Source organism: Nannospalax galili, unplaced genomic scaffold (genome assembly GCF_000622305.1).
Source record: "Nannospalax galili isolate Female #2095 unplaced genomic scaffold, S.galili_v1.0 scaffold1899, whole genome shotgun sequence".
Classification (NCBI taxonomy): domain Eukaryota; kingdom Metazoa; phylum Chordata; class Mammalia; order Rodentia; family Spalacidae; genus Nannospalax; species Nannospalax galili.
Genome location: NW_008342414.1, coordinates 219,470 through 236,043, shown reverse-complemented (window position 1 = coordinate 236,043; position 16,574 = coordinate 219,470). Strand labels below are relative to the sequence as shown.

At 48.2% G+C, this 16,574-nt stretch overlaps 1 protein-coding gene across 2 annotated transcripts; it reads right to left on the bottom strand.

Moving 5' to 3' along the window:
• Nucleotides 1-202: 202 nt before the first annotated feature.
• Rgs16 (regulator of G protein signaling 16) lies at nt 203-5,582 on the bottom strand. 2 transcript variants are annotated; one of them, XM_008838497.2, is made up of 5 exons: nt 5,392-5,582; nt 4,505-4,615; nt 3,773-3,837; nt 3,322-3,488; nt 203-2,014 (listed from the first exon to the last, which is right to left on the bottom strand). In XM_008838497.2, the coding sequence occupies exons 1-5, from the start codon at nt 5,433-5,435 to the stop codon at nt 1,793-1,795; spliced, it is 609 nt and encodes a 202-aa protein (XP_008836719.1). In that variant the 5' UTR covers nt 5,436-5,582; the 3' UTR covers nt 203-1,792. The 2 variants fall into 2 exon arrangements, with proteins under 2 accessions (XP_008836719.1, XP_008836721.1); XM_008838499.3 differs by having other exon boundaries at nt 3,773-3,834.
• Nucleotides 5,583-16,574: the final 10,992 nt, after the last annotated feature.

Below are 16,574 nucleotides of genomic sequence, written 5' to 3'. Positions count from 1 at the left end.
ATTGCCAGGTGAATCTTCTACGTGTGCCTGTGTGTGTGTTTGGGGTGGCAGAGGAGAAGCTCACCTTTTATCCCTCCTAAGGAATCCTCAGAGGCCTGGAACACCATGTACTCACCATACTTCCCTGACCCTTTTTTCTCAACCATGCAGTCCTTGGAAACAGGATGTTATATTTGAGTTTTATTTTCATTTTTTATAAGAATATAACATGCTCAAACAAGAAAACAGGAATTGCATACATCACTCATCAAGGAACCCAGCTCCCTTTGTCCACAATAAATAAATATTTAAACAATGAGGAGCTCCTGACAGGCCCTCAGTGGTTCCCAACACTTGCAGAGGTAGAGTCTGGGAGGTGGAGGGGAGGGACAGTCAGGCAGCAACTCTTACAGAGATTCTCCAGTAGACACAAAGTACAATAAATAACAACAGCAACAACATCAACAAAAATAATTGCTGAGGCAATCAGCACAACACTAACAATATATTAGACTTAAATAATTTTCTCCTGGAGGAGCTCAAGTGCAGAGAGAACAGTGCTAGCGAGCCTGGGTCTCATGGGACCTGCCTGGGGATTCTGCTGCCCTCTTAGACTCTGGTACAGGAAGTCCCAACATGGAACGTTTGTTCGGTAAGACCCAGACAGGCAGGCTGATTTCCCCCAACCTCACCCTTACAAGCAGCTGTGCTACTCCCCAACTGCACATCCGGGGCTGTGGTGGTCCCTGCCCCACCTGTCTCCCAACTACAGTGGGCATCTCATGTCCACTGGGAAAGAAGCACGTGGCTCCCCCTTCCACCCCGGGGCATCTCTTTTTCCTTGTTCTCATAGCCACGAGAATACTGGCTTGATTTCAGTGGGATTTGGGGGCTCTGCCAGGAGATTTGGTCTTCATGACCCTTTCTCCCTCGCTCCAATTGCTGGACATAAGCTCTCGCCCTGCTGCCCAAAGCCTCCTGCCTCCTGCCTCCTTCCCACCCCTACCTCCTTCTTGAGCCCCATCTTCCAGGGCAGCACAGGGCTCAGGGAAGCCGCTCGGTTAATTCTGTTCACAAGTGGACCCTGTTGCAAACATAAGGTCAGGTGGCCACCTACAGAAGGCCACAAAGAGCACCCAGTCTAGGGTCACATGGGCAAGATGGGGTCACATGAGCCTTTTTCAGGGCTCATTACTGACCTGCAAAGGGACTCATAGGCCAGTTTTTGAGGTATAAAAATCTCTTTCTGGGCAAGAATCACATTGACTCATTGACCCTATTGAGAATACAAGGATGGCCCCAGAGGAATGTTAAGAAGCCTAAGCGAAGGGCCCTGGGGTGACCCTGGGTAGGTGAGGACAGGATGGGAAGGGTCCATGGTTCCTTCTGTGCCCCATCCAGGAATGAGGAAAACAAGATGTGACCAAAGCCAACTGTCCCCCAGGCAAACAGCTGGTATGGTTCTTTCCAGCTCCTGTTTTTAAGGTCCCTAACCATCCCGAATCCTAGCTTGCTCTGGTAGGAAGGACAGGAGCCAGAGTTAACTGCTGTACCACCATTACTCTGCCCTAAATGCCCCCACAGTCTCATCATCAGTCCTCAGCGACAGGTCCTGTAGTGGGGAGCCTCTCCCACACTGAGCTCACAGTATCTGAAGGAGGGGGAGTTCTTTGTACCCAGGCTGTGGGAATGTCTTTCCTTTCACTGTCCTCTCGCACTTGCTGGGCAGAACCTGCCTTCCACACAGGACAGCCGCCTCAGGGATGGGTGACTCCACCTCTCTTCCCACTGGCTTCTTTGCTGCCATGGAGGCTCATGTGTGTGAAGGCTCAGCTGGGCTGCTGCTAGATGCAGAGGTGGAGGAAGCTAAGGCTTGGGCAGCCAGGTCCTGGTAAGCAGGTGATTTGAGGAAGCGTGGATAAGAGTCCTTCTCCATCAGGGTGCGGGTCTTCCCTTGGGCCACATCAAAGCAACTGGCCGTGGCAGCCTGCAGGTTCGTCCTGGTCAGCTCCCGGGTCTCATGGTCTATGTTCACCTGTAGGAAGCAAGGCAAGTACAGGGTGAGTAGGAGATGCAGTGGGGCAGGGCAAGGAGTTTAGGGGGTAAGTGGGGTCATGGAAAGAGAACCAGATACTAAGTAAGGAAGCTGGGGTCTCCCAAGTCAATCACTAGCCAGCCTTTCAGCTCCAGAGCTGTTCCCACATCAGATTCAGTGTTGATCCTCCTCCAGGCTCTTAGAATTAGCACGAGGATGTATTATGCAAAGCCAGCTGCTCTTTCCCTCTGCTGTATAGCCGATTCAAGTGTCTACCTCTGCCTGCTGGATCAGTGCAAGAATTCCTAACTCTTTCCTCTCCTGACCCATATTGCCTCTCTGTCCTCCCAGGAGATACACTGGGCCTTTTAAACCTAAGGGAACACCTTAGTTTTCCTATGCCACTCAGAAGAAAAGCCAGAGTGTTTGTGTGACCACATCTGGTCACTGACCACGGACCTGACTTCATCTCCTCTATCCTGGCTCCACAGGTCACTTGCTGTTCTATAACTTCAAAACAATTACTATTCCCCGTGGCAGGATGTCCTCCTCTCCTGATTCTTGCATCTCTCTGCTCATATGTTGTTTCATCAAACAACCTACTCCCGATTTCCTTTATTAAATGGGAGACCTCAGCCCCACTCACCCGACTTCCTAATTTCAGTTGTCTGCTTATCTGTATCTGACTTGGCTTATATTGAATTGGCTACTGGCATTTCCTCCCATTAGAATATAAATTCTATTAGAGATTTTGTCTTGTCCATTTCTATATACTCTGAGACTATAAAAGTGTCTTTCATGTAATTGATTCTTAATAAATATTTATGGACTAATACAGAATACATAGAAGTGGTCAGAAAACAAAGCTCTATACAAAAAGGAGGCATTACTCTGATGGCCACCAGGTGGCGCCACATTCTTTAGCCAACACTGCTGCCGTGCAGAGGCCACTGAAAGTAGAGGTTGAATTGCAAAAAGCCAACTGGGCAGGATGGCGGCAGGTCAGTCAAGGAGCCAGTTTACCCAAGGTCTACACAGTTGAGGTTCTAAAAATAACTAATTTGCAAATGTAAGTATGAGAGAAGCCAAAAAATATTGTCAACCCATCTTGTCCTACTGAGTCTGAGGGTGACAGCACCCAGCAATTGCAAAGAGCCTAGTCCCTGGCCTCTGAAGCCCTCTCCCATCTGTGAACCAAGATGACCACTTATCTGCAAAACCCAGTCTTTCACTCACTCGCCCTGATTCTCAATTGGGAAGAGGCAGACAGGGTCTGGAGGAGTTATGGCCAGTGTCAGGACACTGACCTCTTTAGGAGCTTCACTGCAAATGAATTCATCAAAGATGCGGTGAGCCTTGGAGGCCAGCTTGGTGGCGGACCGGATCTTCTTAAACTCCTCACAAGCCAGCCAGAACTCCAGGTTCTCCTCACTGAACTCTGTCTTTAGGAAAGCGTGGAAGGCAGCCACTCCATCTGGGGTTGAGGAGAGAAAAGAGGAGACAGGTCAGATGGGGGACAGCTGGGAATAAAAGAAAAAAAGACAACACTTGCCATTAATGTCTCTATTTTTAGAATGCAATTTTCCTGAACAAGGCTCTGCCTTTGTGTTTCAAATAGAGGCTGGCACACTAGGGGATGGGGATTATTACTACTACTACTACTATTATTTTGCCCATATTTTCAGCATCCCTGGGATGGACTCCAAGCACATGAGTACACACGTGCCATCCACAGACAGACAATAGGGTCTTACTTACTTTTACTGCTCAGCAACAAGTCAAAGGACTCTCTCCATCCCAGCACATCTTCTGAGAAGCTTCTACTAAGACAAAAAAGAACAGAGATTTTTTAAAATTAATTTTTATAAATCAACAAACAAAAGCACAGCACACATCCTAGCCAGAACCTGATCATTATCAAAAGTGAATCTCCACAATTCGCTGGGGTCAGAGTAAGCAGTAGCGTTATATAGAGGACAATTCGGCATCCAGCAACCCATGCCAGGGACTCTTTAGCCCTCAGGTGGTATCTCTAATAGAGGCTGCCTCTTCTGTATCCAAAACTGTTTCTATCTACAGATCCTCAGCTCTAGTTTGCATACCTCTCCAATGAAGTAGAGGCCTTGGAGGGATTGTATCATCCCATCATCCCAGAACCTAGCACAACAACTGGTACTGCTGATGTTCAATAAATAAGGGCTTCTCAGCAAGGTGCACACTAATGGAAGTAGACCCTGTCCTTGCCCTGGATGCCCATGCAGTGACATCCCCAGATGAGAGTCTGGTAAGCATCCATTCACACCCTGCATGCCATCACCTGCAATCTCACTAAACTTTCCAGAGAGGCGTGGCTAAGGACCACCTAGCCTGTCCAAGAACCACCTAGCCTGTCCAAGGACCACCTTGCCTGTCCCAGTTTCTCCACCACATCTTACTTCTCAGGCTCCTCTCTAGAACCCCTGGGCTGGCCTGTAGGACGGCAGGACTTACCTCTCTTTGCTGTGTTTACTGCCCCACTCGAACTTGCCAATGCTCCCACTATCAAAGCCCAGCTCTGATTTGTGAAGAAAGATTCCCAGACGTGTTTTGAATTCTTTGGCTCTGAAAGATAAATTGTGAGCAGATAAAGATTCTGTTAGACGTTTGTGGGATCCTAGAGAACACTACTATCCAAAGTTCATCCCCAAGAATCCTGGGAATACCTGACCATTCTCCAGGCCTCAACTGCTTTCCTTATTTGTGCCTTCAAGTCCCAGGCAACAAGAGCACTTTGGGCTATGCCCTGCTGGGTCTTAATGCTTTCTGGGTTTAAGGCACTGCACCTGTAGGCTTGGTCCTACTTAAATCACACTGATCTTTGTGCCTGTTATTAGCAAAGGCAGCTCAACAACCCCTACTTGTCAAGGGTATTTCTGGAACTGAGTCCTACCTTCATTTTTACCTTTTCCTTCCCAGTGGCCCCCTCCAATAAGGACTGGAAGCTTCTGAAAAGCTCTCTAGAAAGTTGCCCATCTCTCAAAGATTCCCCCTGGCTTCCCGGGAGCAAAAGAGGCCGTGATCCTACCTCTGGGACAGGCAATGAAAGCTAAGCGTTTAGCAAGCGAGTACACATTCAGGTCTGCGATGTTGTCAATGTGTTCCTGCAAGCCGGGTCTGGGCATAAAAGACTTCAGCTGAAGAGGTCAACTCTTTATCAAGAGCCAAGGAATAGCAACGTCCCGTGGCCTTTCCTCCTCCCTGATCCTGACAAAGCTGTCCTATGGCGCTCCACTCAAGTCACAAGTGCCCCCACGCTCCTGCCCACCCAAGTTTCCAAGCCTGAGGGTTGGTGTAGCTGGGACTCTGTCCCTCGGGACTGCTGAGCCAACTCCTTTTACCTCTCCAGGCAGGTGGTGGGGAAGGCGGCCAGTGTGCGGCACATGGTTGCGGGCGCAGGGCAGCACGACGTGGGGAGGACCGTGGTGGGCTCCTGGGGGCTCCCGAACGCGAGGAGGCGAAGTGCAGGCAGACCTAAGTGCTAGTCTGCACAGATGGAGTCGATCTGTCTGCACATACCCGGACCTTGGCTACCCAGGGTTTTATCCGCTCGGAGGGGCCGGGCGGGGCCGGGCACTGCCGGCCAATCAGAGAGTGGGGCTGGGCGCTGCAAGGGCGGAGGCGGGGCCGGGAGCGGGACTGGGCGGGGCGCGACTGGCACAGCTGGGCCCGCGGCCAGTGCACGGGACTGTCCCCGCCCGCAGGGTCGCCCGCGTGGGAGCGAGACGCAGCGGAGGAAGGCTTAAGCCCGTCGTGCGCCACCAGCTTGCCAGGGGGAAAAAAACCCGCCGACCTCTAGTGAAAGCAAGAAACTAAAGCAAGAGTGTGGGAGTGGCAGGTCCTGGAGGCAAGTAATGAGGCGATCACAGGAAAGACTGAGCCTCCTGGGTCACCGAGGACAGGAGCACAGGGTGCAACCGAGGAAAAAGCGCATCACACTTATTCTGAAAGGTACCGTTTACTGTGCTCCCAGGATGATGAGCGCTAAGCTATTTACCCCTGTCATAGCCATCATCATCTCCACTTTGTAGATGAAGAAACTCAGACGCAGAAAGCTAAAGAGACTTGCCGGAAATCCGGGTTGGAAAGAGCAGGCACACCTGTATGAAGAAACATTTATTGAACACTTACAATTTTGTCAGAAACTTTTGCAAAGATGCTAAGAAGTTTAGTTGTTCAAAGGGATATAGTTATATAATACATCCTGGTGCCAAAATTCAGATTTGAATTTACCATCTTTTCCCTTTGAAAAAATCAAAACAAATAAACAAAAACAAACAAACAAATAAACAAACAAACAACCCAGCTCTGTTATGGTGAATGATCCTGGAGCTAAGCGATTGCTAGTTCAGTCCCCACCCCCACCCCAATCTCTGAGATTGCTCCTACTAGGCAGCAAGTGAGGATAAGGGTGTAGGGTTTCAACCTAGATTTTTGAAGTTTCAGAACATGATTCTTGCCGTTTACTGAGGGGAGACCTTGGGAAAACTTCTTAATCTTTCCAAATGCTTCAATTCCTTTGTTTCTAGGATTGAGACAACACTACACTTATTCCATAAGATGGTTATGAGGACTAAAGTTCATTGTTGGACTTCCCCCAGAAAACACTGAGGCAGTGGCAGGCATGCAGAAGGTTTGCTGGGGAGAGTTCTCAGAACTGAACTGGGAGGAAGGAGAGGCAGCAGGGCTGGGCAGAGGAGGAGTGCTATCACATCATTTCAGGAGAGACCCCAGCTGGTCCCAAGGATGCTCTGGAGGTCAGTTGGTCCTTCACAACTGTCTACTTTAAAATTTTTTTTTTATTTATTATCTTTATTTTATGTGTATGAGTGTATTGACTGCATGTGTGTAAGTGTACCCATGTCATGCAGTGCCCTCAGAGGTCAGAAAGTGTCAGATCCCCTGGAACTGGAGTTACAGATGGTTTTTAGCTGCCATGTGGGTGCTGGGAATCAAACCTGGGTCCCCTGCAAGGGCAGCCAGTGCTCTTAACCGCTGAGCCATCTCTCTAGCCCACAACAATCTACTTCTGAAGCCAGGGGTGAGGCTTTATACCTCAACATTGATCATTTATTGATTGTAACTACACTGAGAAGATGGCCTGACCTGAAGCCTGGTGACTCAGTCAAGAGCAACTCGAAGAGAGAGCTTACAGCAAGTACCAGTGGCCATAGTCCTGAGGACAAGATCTAGATGGTATGTCCCAGTACCCACATCCACATATAAGGAGCTTAGAACAAGACTAGGCACACTCAGCACTCTATATTACCTTTCAGTTTTCATAGGGATACTGGAATTCTAGACAATATGGAAAAATAGGGTTTTGTGCCTTTTAGAATATAGGTCTCCATTTCATAGGGGGCAACATAAGAGTTTACTTCTGTGAAGTAAAGGATCAGAAAAGAAAAAACAGGACATGCAGCTCAGTGGTGCAGCACTTGCCTAGCACACACGAGAGCCTGGATTTGATCCCCAGCAAGAGGGGGTCGGGGGAGACAACGGAGAAGGAGATGAGAGAGAAGACACTCACCTGAGAGCTCAGTGAGAAGGCTGAGAAAAGGTGGAAGGAGAAGGGAAAGGAAACAAACCACAGAGGGAGTGGAGGACGGGAGGCCTGTGAGCTGGTAGTGGTTGAGGAGTCTACAACAGAGTCCAAAGTTAGAATGCAATATAGGACCAGTGGTCAAAGTAGATTCCCCTCAGTGAGCCAGGACCTGTGGAGGGTGACACAGTTAGTCAAAACAGTGCACCCTAAAGAGCCAGTCAAAGCCTTTCCCAAACTCCTGGGTACTCAATGGAGAACAAAAAGCAAATAGGACATGGCATCTCTTCCTACCCCAGGTGTGGACAACATCATATCCACATGTGCATCTTTCTAACTCTTAAGCTCTTGTTCTTCCTACGTCACAGATCCGGGGCTAGACTGGTGGCAGGCAGCGGTGTGCTGGGCAGTGGTGTGCAGGCAAGTAGTTGGAGGATGCCTTGTTTAACAGCTGTGTGTCTTAGCTTTCCTCAGTCCACATGGTTCAGGGGGCTGCCCAAGCCACCAGTAGGCCACTCTGGTTCTGGGGTGCAGTTGGTCTGCTGAGATGAGGGTTGTTTCACCAGGTGTTGCTCATGCCCCCAGGCACACTTTTATCGTGTGCTACCAGATGTAGATGTGGGTATTATCCATGGCACAGCCATTCTCCATGTGACAAAAGAGTTTATGGATGGATCAAACCCCATAGTCTTACCTTCCTCTCTTGCCTATATTTGAATCAACCCAGACATGGCCACGTGACAATATTACTGATTTGTTCAGTAATACTGTCTTTCAATGCTCCCTGTTCATTCTGTGTCCCTGTGAATAGGCCACTGGAGGCTTTTAATTTCCATTTTGCTGGCAACAAAACAGCAGTGCCCGAGGCACCCTTCATTAAGTGCATGGAAACTGGAAACAGCTGAAACCAGGGCCGGCTCCAGATTCCTGAACTAGTGCTTTCTCCTGTTCCACAAAGCAAGCAGAGACAAAGGGATTGATACGCAGCTCAGACAGGCAGATCTGAGAGCACACAGATCCCTGCTGAAGATGAAGAGCCCTCTTGGAATTCAACCTGCCTCCCAGTTGCCATGGTTACCTCTTCAGTTTCCAGGCAGAAACTTTTTGAAGTTCACACTGTATCCCAAATTCTCTTCCCAGCAGGTCAGTTCCTATCTACAGTTTCACTGATGTGACTGACTCCATAGTTGCTGTGAATCTGGCCGGTTGAACTCACTTGTGAACTGCACTGGCTTTGACAAAACCTGACCTCATTTTTACCCTGCATAGCCAGCACAGCTGCCGTTGCATTACTGGTTGGGGGCAGGGGGAGTACAGCTTTCTAACCTGGATCATCTGGAATCAGCAATGTGGGCAAAGCTTGGGTCAGGATTAAATACCCAGAGTCTCAGCCTTGCTGTCCTTTATTTCCATCAGCCCCTGTGATACCCAGTGGTACCCTTTATATGGTAGCTGAAGTCCAGAAAGGATCTGTCTATTGAAAATGAATGTGGGTGTATATCTATAATCCTGGCACTTAAAAAAATTGTTAGGGGAAATTAAAACACTTTCTAAATTTCTCACTCTGCACAGATGATCCCTACAGCGCTTTGGAGCCTCTGAATTCAATAATCAGTCTACCAATAAATATTCATTAAAATTTTACCGAGTTCTCATCAGTGCAAAACAACAACTCTCACCTTTAGAATTTTGTAATCTAGCGGCTAAGGGAGACGGCTCAATGGGTAACATGCCCGCTGCATAAACATGAGGACCTGAGTTCGAATCCCCAACACCCACATAAAAAGCCAGGCAGTAGCCATGTGTCTCTAATCCCATGGCTGGCAGGGAAATAGGGGGTGTGAAATTCTGGGGGAGAGAGACAGAGATAGATGGATCCCTGGGACTTGCTGGCCAGCCTGTCTAGCCAAAACTGCAAGCTCCAGGTTCAGTGAAACACCCTGTCTCAAAAAATAAGGTGGAGAGTGGCTAAGGAAGACACCTGACATCAACCTCTGGTCTCTCTACACACACACACACACACACACACACACACACACACAGATCTGACATCAACCTCGGGTCTCTACATGCACACATACACATATACACCACAGAACCTGACATCAACCTCGGGTCTCTACATGTACACACACACACACACACACACACAACCCACAGACTTTATAATCTAGGCTAAAAACCACAAGTACTTGGTAGGGAGGGAGAAAGTAAGAGGAACCATTGTCACTGAAACAGCTGTGGAGGAAGCAGGCTGATCAGAGAGGATGAACAGAATTAAACAACAACAAAGTGAGGGGGTTGGGGTGGCCCTAGAAGGTAGTGAGACTTAGATGCAGGCACGAGGAGCTAGGCAAAGCCCACTTCAGTTTGAAGATGCTGGGAAGGTACAGGGAAATTCAGAAAGCCCTTTGATACTGGCAGAGCTGCTTGAGCTGATGGGATGCTGTCAGATGCCATTTTAGGTTTCAGAGCATACAAACAACAGGGACAGCATGTGTCCCAAGCCAGGGACTGAGGAGACCCTGATCATGTGAGAGGAACAGTCCCTGGGGGGCATTCCCCACCCTCCACGCCTAGGCAGAAGTGGGTCATACCCCTTCTAGTCAATTCTTCCAGACAAATACACACAAGAGGTGCCCATTAGTTTGAGTCCCATGATCGGTACTGCATCTTCTTGGCTTTTCTACCTACTTTTGAAACAGAGCTCCATGCCTTCTCCCACAACACCCCATCTCCAAGCAGTATTTCCCAGACCCTTCTTTGAGCCTCGTTCAGTTCCTCTCTTGCCCCATACTCATAGAATTGCCTTATGAGCTGTTTCCCCTGTGAGCTTCTAGAGGGTGGGGACCATCATCTTGGGCATCTTTTATCTTTAGCCTGTAGGACCATGCTCCATCAGTGATCTGTAAATATCGTCTGGGTAGATGGATTATGTTTCAACACAAGTAATGGAAGCTAATACTGAGCATTCACTATGTGCCAGGTTATGTTCTGTATGCTTTGAACTGAATTATCACTTTCAACTTTCAAAATCAACCCCCCCACCACCACTATAAAGCAGGTAGTGCACTGTCTTCATTTTATATTCGTAAAACCTACAATGCAGGGTAGTAAGTAACTTGCCTGTGGTCACAAAGCTAAGGAGCAGTCAAACTGGGTTTTGTTCTTGGATTTAAGTTCAGACCCCTTATTTCCCAGCATGAACCATGTCGGCTTGCTGTGTGGAATTTTCTACTTAGGGACTTGGCTCACTAAAAGAAGACTGAGGCCTGTCCCTGGGGGAAAAATGGCAAGATGCTACAACTCATCCTCCTGTCACGTGATTCTGTATCCTGTTATCCTTTCCCTCCCCAACCCCCTTCTTTGCTTACATCATTCCTTTCTCCCTACTCACATTTTCCACTTAGTGTCCTTATCCTTAGCTGTAGTGTCGTGACCGGCTCTGGATTTTTCTGCTTTACTCTCTAGTCCCTTGTGTCTACAGTTCCCAAGTGCGACTGTGGAAAGCCCCTTTCTCTGCTAAAGTCCCTCATTTAACTTCTGAGCCCTACAGTCCCCTGCCACCCATTTCAGTCTTGCTTCCCAATCCCCTTTGTTCCTGGAAGACCCTGGTTCCCACCTAGAAAGCGAATCCAAGGCCAGCTTCCTAGGGGAGCCAGAGGTTTAGCTCCCCACATCTTTGGGATATCCCACAATGTACCCCATTTTGATTCTTGAAGACCCTTGCTCCTCCCCATCCTCCCTGGCCACTGATAGAGGGAGCATGGCACTCTGGGCTTTATGCCTTCTTAGTTCTGGCATGTTGGTGAGCCTTCATAAGCACTGAATTTGTTTATAGTTGGGCACAAATGAGCTTGTCTGCCTGGCAATGATGTCTGCTTTATACCACAACTAGACTGTCCACCTGCCTCCAGCCTCCTGAATTCCCACTGACTGCCAGTGACCAGATTCTCTGACCTCTCTCTGTGCTTGCCCATCTCACCTGCAAATGTGCCTGCCCACTGCTCTGCCCTCACACTGATGGACTCCCTGGAGGACCAACTCCATCAGGAGCATCCATAGTCCCATGTTATCCTAACACTGCTATCTCCAAAATAGGAGAATTACCTAAGAGCCCTGGGTTTCTAAAGGTCTTCCTCTTTCTCACTGTGTCTCCCCATCTCTTTCTTCACCTTCATCATGAATGTCACTTTTCTGAAAGCATCCCACTTCCATTCACTAAGACTTAGAAACAGTTTAGCAAAATCTAGATTTTCCTCAGGCATTTTCCAAGGCCCTGAGAAGCTATTTAGAATGAAAGACCAGGGGGAGGGGGATACAGAGGTCTGACATTTGCAAGTGACAGAAAAGCAATCATTACATTTCCAGCTCCTCAGTTCCTTCAAAGACGCAGTTCCTTCAAAGATGCAGCTCTTTTTCACCTCAGAACTGGGAGGTTGGGCAGGTTCTACAGGAAATTGCACCTTTGTCTCCAGGCAGGAACCAAGTGCTGGAGGGAATCTAATCACTGGAGCCCCCTGAGGCTGGAGTAGAGGGGTTCTGACCATCACCCCCACAGGAGTCTCCAAGCAGGGTGCACCACTGTCTGTGAAGACTGCCTGACAGTTGTACCAGTGGGAGAACAGTGATTCAAAATAGGTGGGAAAGAGGTACTGTTTTATTCTCATATTAGGGTGGCAGGATTGAAAGACTCTCACAGAGGATTAGCTTTTTATGACATCTTCATTTCTGGGGAAACTCAGTAAATCAGGCCATCCCTAGTTCCAGGGACACAGGATCTCTTCTTGGTTGGAAGCGGCCTTTGAGATGTAAGTGCTTGCTTAGGCAGGTCTAAAATGACTACAAGACTGCCTCAAACCCCAAATCTTGATGCCCTGCACAATATCCAAATATGCATACTCCTTAAATACGAAATCAATGAATGAACGAAATCCGGCAGACCCGGTGCATACCCTTAGAGGGCCCCGTCAACCCTGCACTGCAGACATTCTCACTGAACTTCCACCAGACAACTTTCTGGAAATGGTTCCCACAGGGGCTGGATTATGCAGTGGAACTTAATGCCATGCACTCTCTAACACTCTCTAACATGAGCCACCCCTGTGGCTTGTGGAGTCTTCCAAAGCACAGCAAACTGGAGCAAAGTCAGGAACGGGATTAGACAGGAGGTCTGGAGTTAGAAACAGCACCCAGCATCCCTGAACCCTGTGTCAGCTCTCTCTGCCCCTCACAGCCCTTAGTGCAAAGCTCCCAGCACACCCTGCCTCCTTCCTGCCCTCTCCAGAGTATTACAGAGATGCCTGTCACTGTGAACCCAGCCAGTTCTGTGTTTGGTAGGAAGAAGATTTCAGCTGGCCTTCCCAGTCTATCGCTATTCTAGACTCTTAGCATAAAGGAAAGTATCATTTTTAGGTCCCTGCATGACCCACCACTGAGCTTTATGCCTTAAAGATGTCACTGTTACAGATAGGGAGACAGACACCAGTGCTAAGTAAATTGCCCAGAGTAATATATAGGCCACAGGGATGCAAAAACTAGAACCCAGATGTGTCTAGAAGGTCCAAACCCAGAGCCACTCAATGCTGTGTCCACAGAGCAGCTCTGGAGCCCAGGTTGTCACTCTGACCATTTCTCCACATTGTCCCAAGGGACTTCCAGGCCACAGCTGAGGCATGAGGACCCCAGGAACAGCAAGCCCCAGCATGGGAAGATCACTGGCACGTGCAGACATATTGTCAGAGGCACAGGAGGGCCTTGCAATGTCCTACCCTTTGTGCAATAGCCCCTATCATCAAATCACCCTCCATGAGCCCCTTGGTGATAAGGAAAGTGGGACATGGTGTGGGAAGAACAGGTGCATAGGCACAGGTTTCATAGAAAAGCAGGGGCCTCCACAAAGCCCCCACACTAGCCATGACGCCAGGGCAAGTTGTAAGCAAACGTGCCTCTCACAATGCGCCCACGGCACCTGAGTAGAGGGAGAAACGTGGTTTGATGTGTGAGCAGCTGGGAGGCTGGGACTGGCAGCAGGGTGGGGGAGGGCAGGAGTGAGCAACAGGAACAGGTGGCCCTTTCACGAGCTCCCAGGCCATCCGCCCCTGACACAGCAGCTGTCCTAGAAACAGGCCCAGGTGGACAGAGGGAGGAGCACAGCGGGGGGCCGTGATGTTTTGTAGAAAGAGAAATAAGCTCTCCATAATGGGCCCCACACATCTGAGCAAAGGCAACATGCAGGGAGCTGTGTGACTGAGCCCCTCCTCTCTACCCACCAGCAAGCAGCTGGCTCTGCTGCTCCAAGGCCACTAGGGAACCTTCTGGATCCAAATCCCTGGCTTCCAAATTGCTTGGCTACAATAACAGCAATGGTGGTTGTAAACACTTAGTGAGCATGGCATCTGGGTTCTCCGTGTGTGTTATCACAATCCTTGTCCACTGAGTCCTTACCCTAACCACTAAAGAACTTAGCGATCATCATTTACAGGTGAGGAAACTGAGGCATAGAGAGGCGGAGGAAATGACAGAAGAACCATGCTATGATTGATCCTGAGTCATCTAACTCCAGCATCCTTTCAGTGAGCTACTCCCTGTGTAGAGTGCTCAACTCCCCTCTCCTAGAGTTTCAGAAAGCTCTTTCCTGCCTTAAGCTCCAGGAGTGCTCCTAAGATGAATGCTTACTTTCTCATATAGTCTTAGCCCATCTTCCCTTCTTGGGAGGGATCAGAAGGAGCTGAGGAAAAGGGCTTTCAGCTTCCTAGGTACAGAGGCCAGCCCTGTCACTCCCAGAAAGCTTTTGGCCCTCAAGTGACTCTGTTCATCATTCTAGAACATTCATCTACTCTAAACATGGTACTTCACTTATCCAGCCTCTCTGAAGCCCTTGCTGGGAGTCTGGAATTTCACATGTAAGCGCTCATCTAATGCTCATGGAGACCTGCCAGGGAGACCTGGCCATACTGCCTCTCCTCCCACAGTCAGGGCTGGTCCTCTGTCACCTATCTGTGCACTCTAGATGGATGCTACCCAAGTTCTTGGCCTGGACTCTCATTCTGCTTACTTTGGCCTCCACCAGACTCAGTTGCTGTTATTTCAACTACAGCCCACATGCCAATGAACCCCTAACACCTATGTTGGCCTCTGAGTTCCAAATGTGCATTTTCACCTGAAAATTAGGTGTGTTTATATTTAAGTTGTCCAAAGTCAATTCAATGTCTTGTACACATCATCCTACATTCCTCTTCACTGGATTAGTGGCATTAATTAATGAAATTTGTGCATCTATTCATCTGCTTTTGAAAGATCTAGAGTGTAGTGATACATACCTGTAATCCCAGCACTTCGGAGGTGGAGGCAAGAGGATCAGAAGTTCCAGGTTATTCTTGGCTACATAGTGAGTTCAGGTACAGCCTGTGATACATGAAACCATGTTTCAAAAAATGAAAGGGCTTGGGAATAAGAAGGAGGGGACAACAAGGTGGGGGGATAAATGATTCTCATTTACACTCTCACCCTTCCCCACCACCACTGTCTAATTAGTCTCCAAGTTTTATCAGCTACACTCGGATCTCTGGACTCTTCCCCTTTACGTGCACTGCCACTGTTCTCGGCCTCTCCAATTCTGCCCCATCTTCTCCATCTTCCCCATCCAACCCACTCTGTCACCAGATAAAGACAAATCAGAGCATGTCATCTCTTCTTACAGGGTCTCAAGTCTCTCCCACCTCCCCCAGGGTCACACTGAAACTCCCATCAGAACAAGCTCTTCCTTCACAATCTAGGTCCATCAGTTTCCCCTACCTCTTCTTCCATCTGTCAAAATTTTATTTTGTGTGTGTACATATGACATGTGTATGTGCATTCATGTGTTTGTGTATGCATTTGTATATGTGAGTCCAGATGTATGCTTGCCATGTCTCATGTGTGGAGATCAGATGACAACTTCAGGTGTTGGTCCTTGCCTTACCTTGTTTGAGGCAGGGTCTGTTTCTTATTTGTCACTGTGTACCCCAGGCTAGCTGGCCCATGAGCATCCAGGGGTTCTCCTGTCTGCACCTTCCATTTCCCAGTAAGAAGAATGGGACTACAGAGATGCACTACTGTGCCCTGCCTTTACATGAGTTATAGGGATTCAAACTGAAGTCCTTACTCTTGTGCAACAAGCACTTTACCACCTGAGCTGTTTCTCCAACCCAGGAGTGAATGTTATAACAGCTCTTCCTTCTTTTCAAATGTTTCAGCTATAAGTTTACATATATCTGTAAGTCCATACTTCTCCATGTTTCAAGAGAGATGAAGCCAATATGGAAAAATGCTAATATATATATATATATATATATGGTTGAGTCTAGGTAGTAGTCATTATAGGCATCTGTCAAGTCTTCTGTAGCCTTGAAATTGTCAATAATGAAAAGTTGGCAATGCAATTTACTTTCTATTTTTCCCCAATATTGTGTGTTTGTCAACCACATTATCAGAGGTCATTGTAATTATGTGCTTAGAAACCTTCTCCTACAGTTTGTCTAAAAGCACAGGAGCTACAGACAGCAAGCACTCAGGAACTGCTGGTTTGCATGAATGAATGTCCTCTCACAAGGCTGCACTTGAGGAGGAATAAGCCAGAGGAATGGGGATTCACCAGAGCTGCCATGCACCAGCCCTTCATTGCTCCATTCATGAGCACAGGAAAGGCATCTGTGACAAAATAATAAATTGCTCTTTGCTGAATGAGGCAGTGATGTAACGCACAGGAGATCTACACTCTGTGACCAGCTCCATTAACTGGCTGTGTGATGATGAGCAATGATGAAACTCTCCACGTTTCTGTCTTGTCACTAGCAAACAGAGACTAATAATGCCTGTCTCATCCAACAAATAGGGAAAGTAGTCGAAACTGCTCTGAGACATCTAAGAGGTTACACATACTGTGTTAGCCTGTTTTGCTATGAAAATGAGCAAGACTTTGCCCTGACCAATGAAAAATTC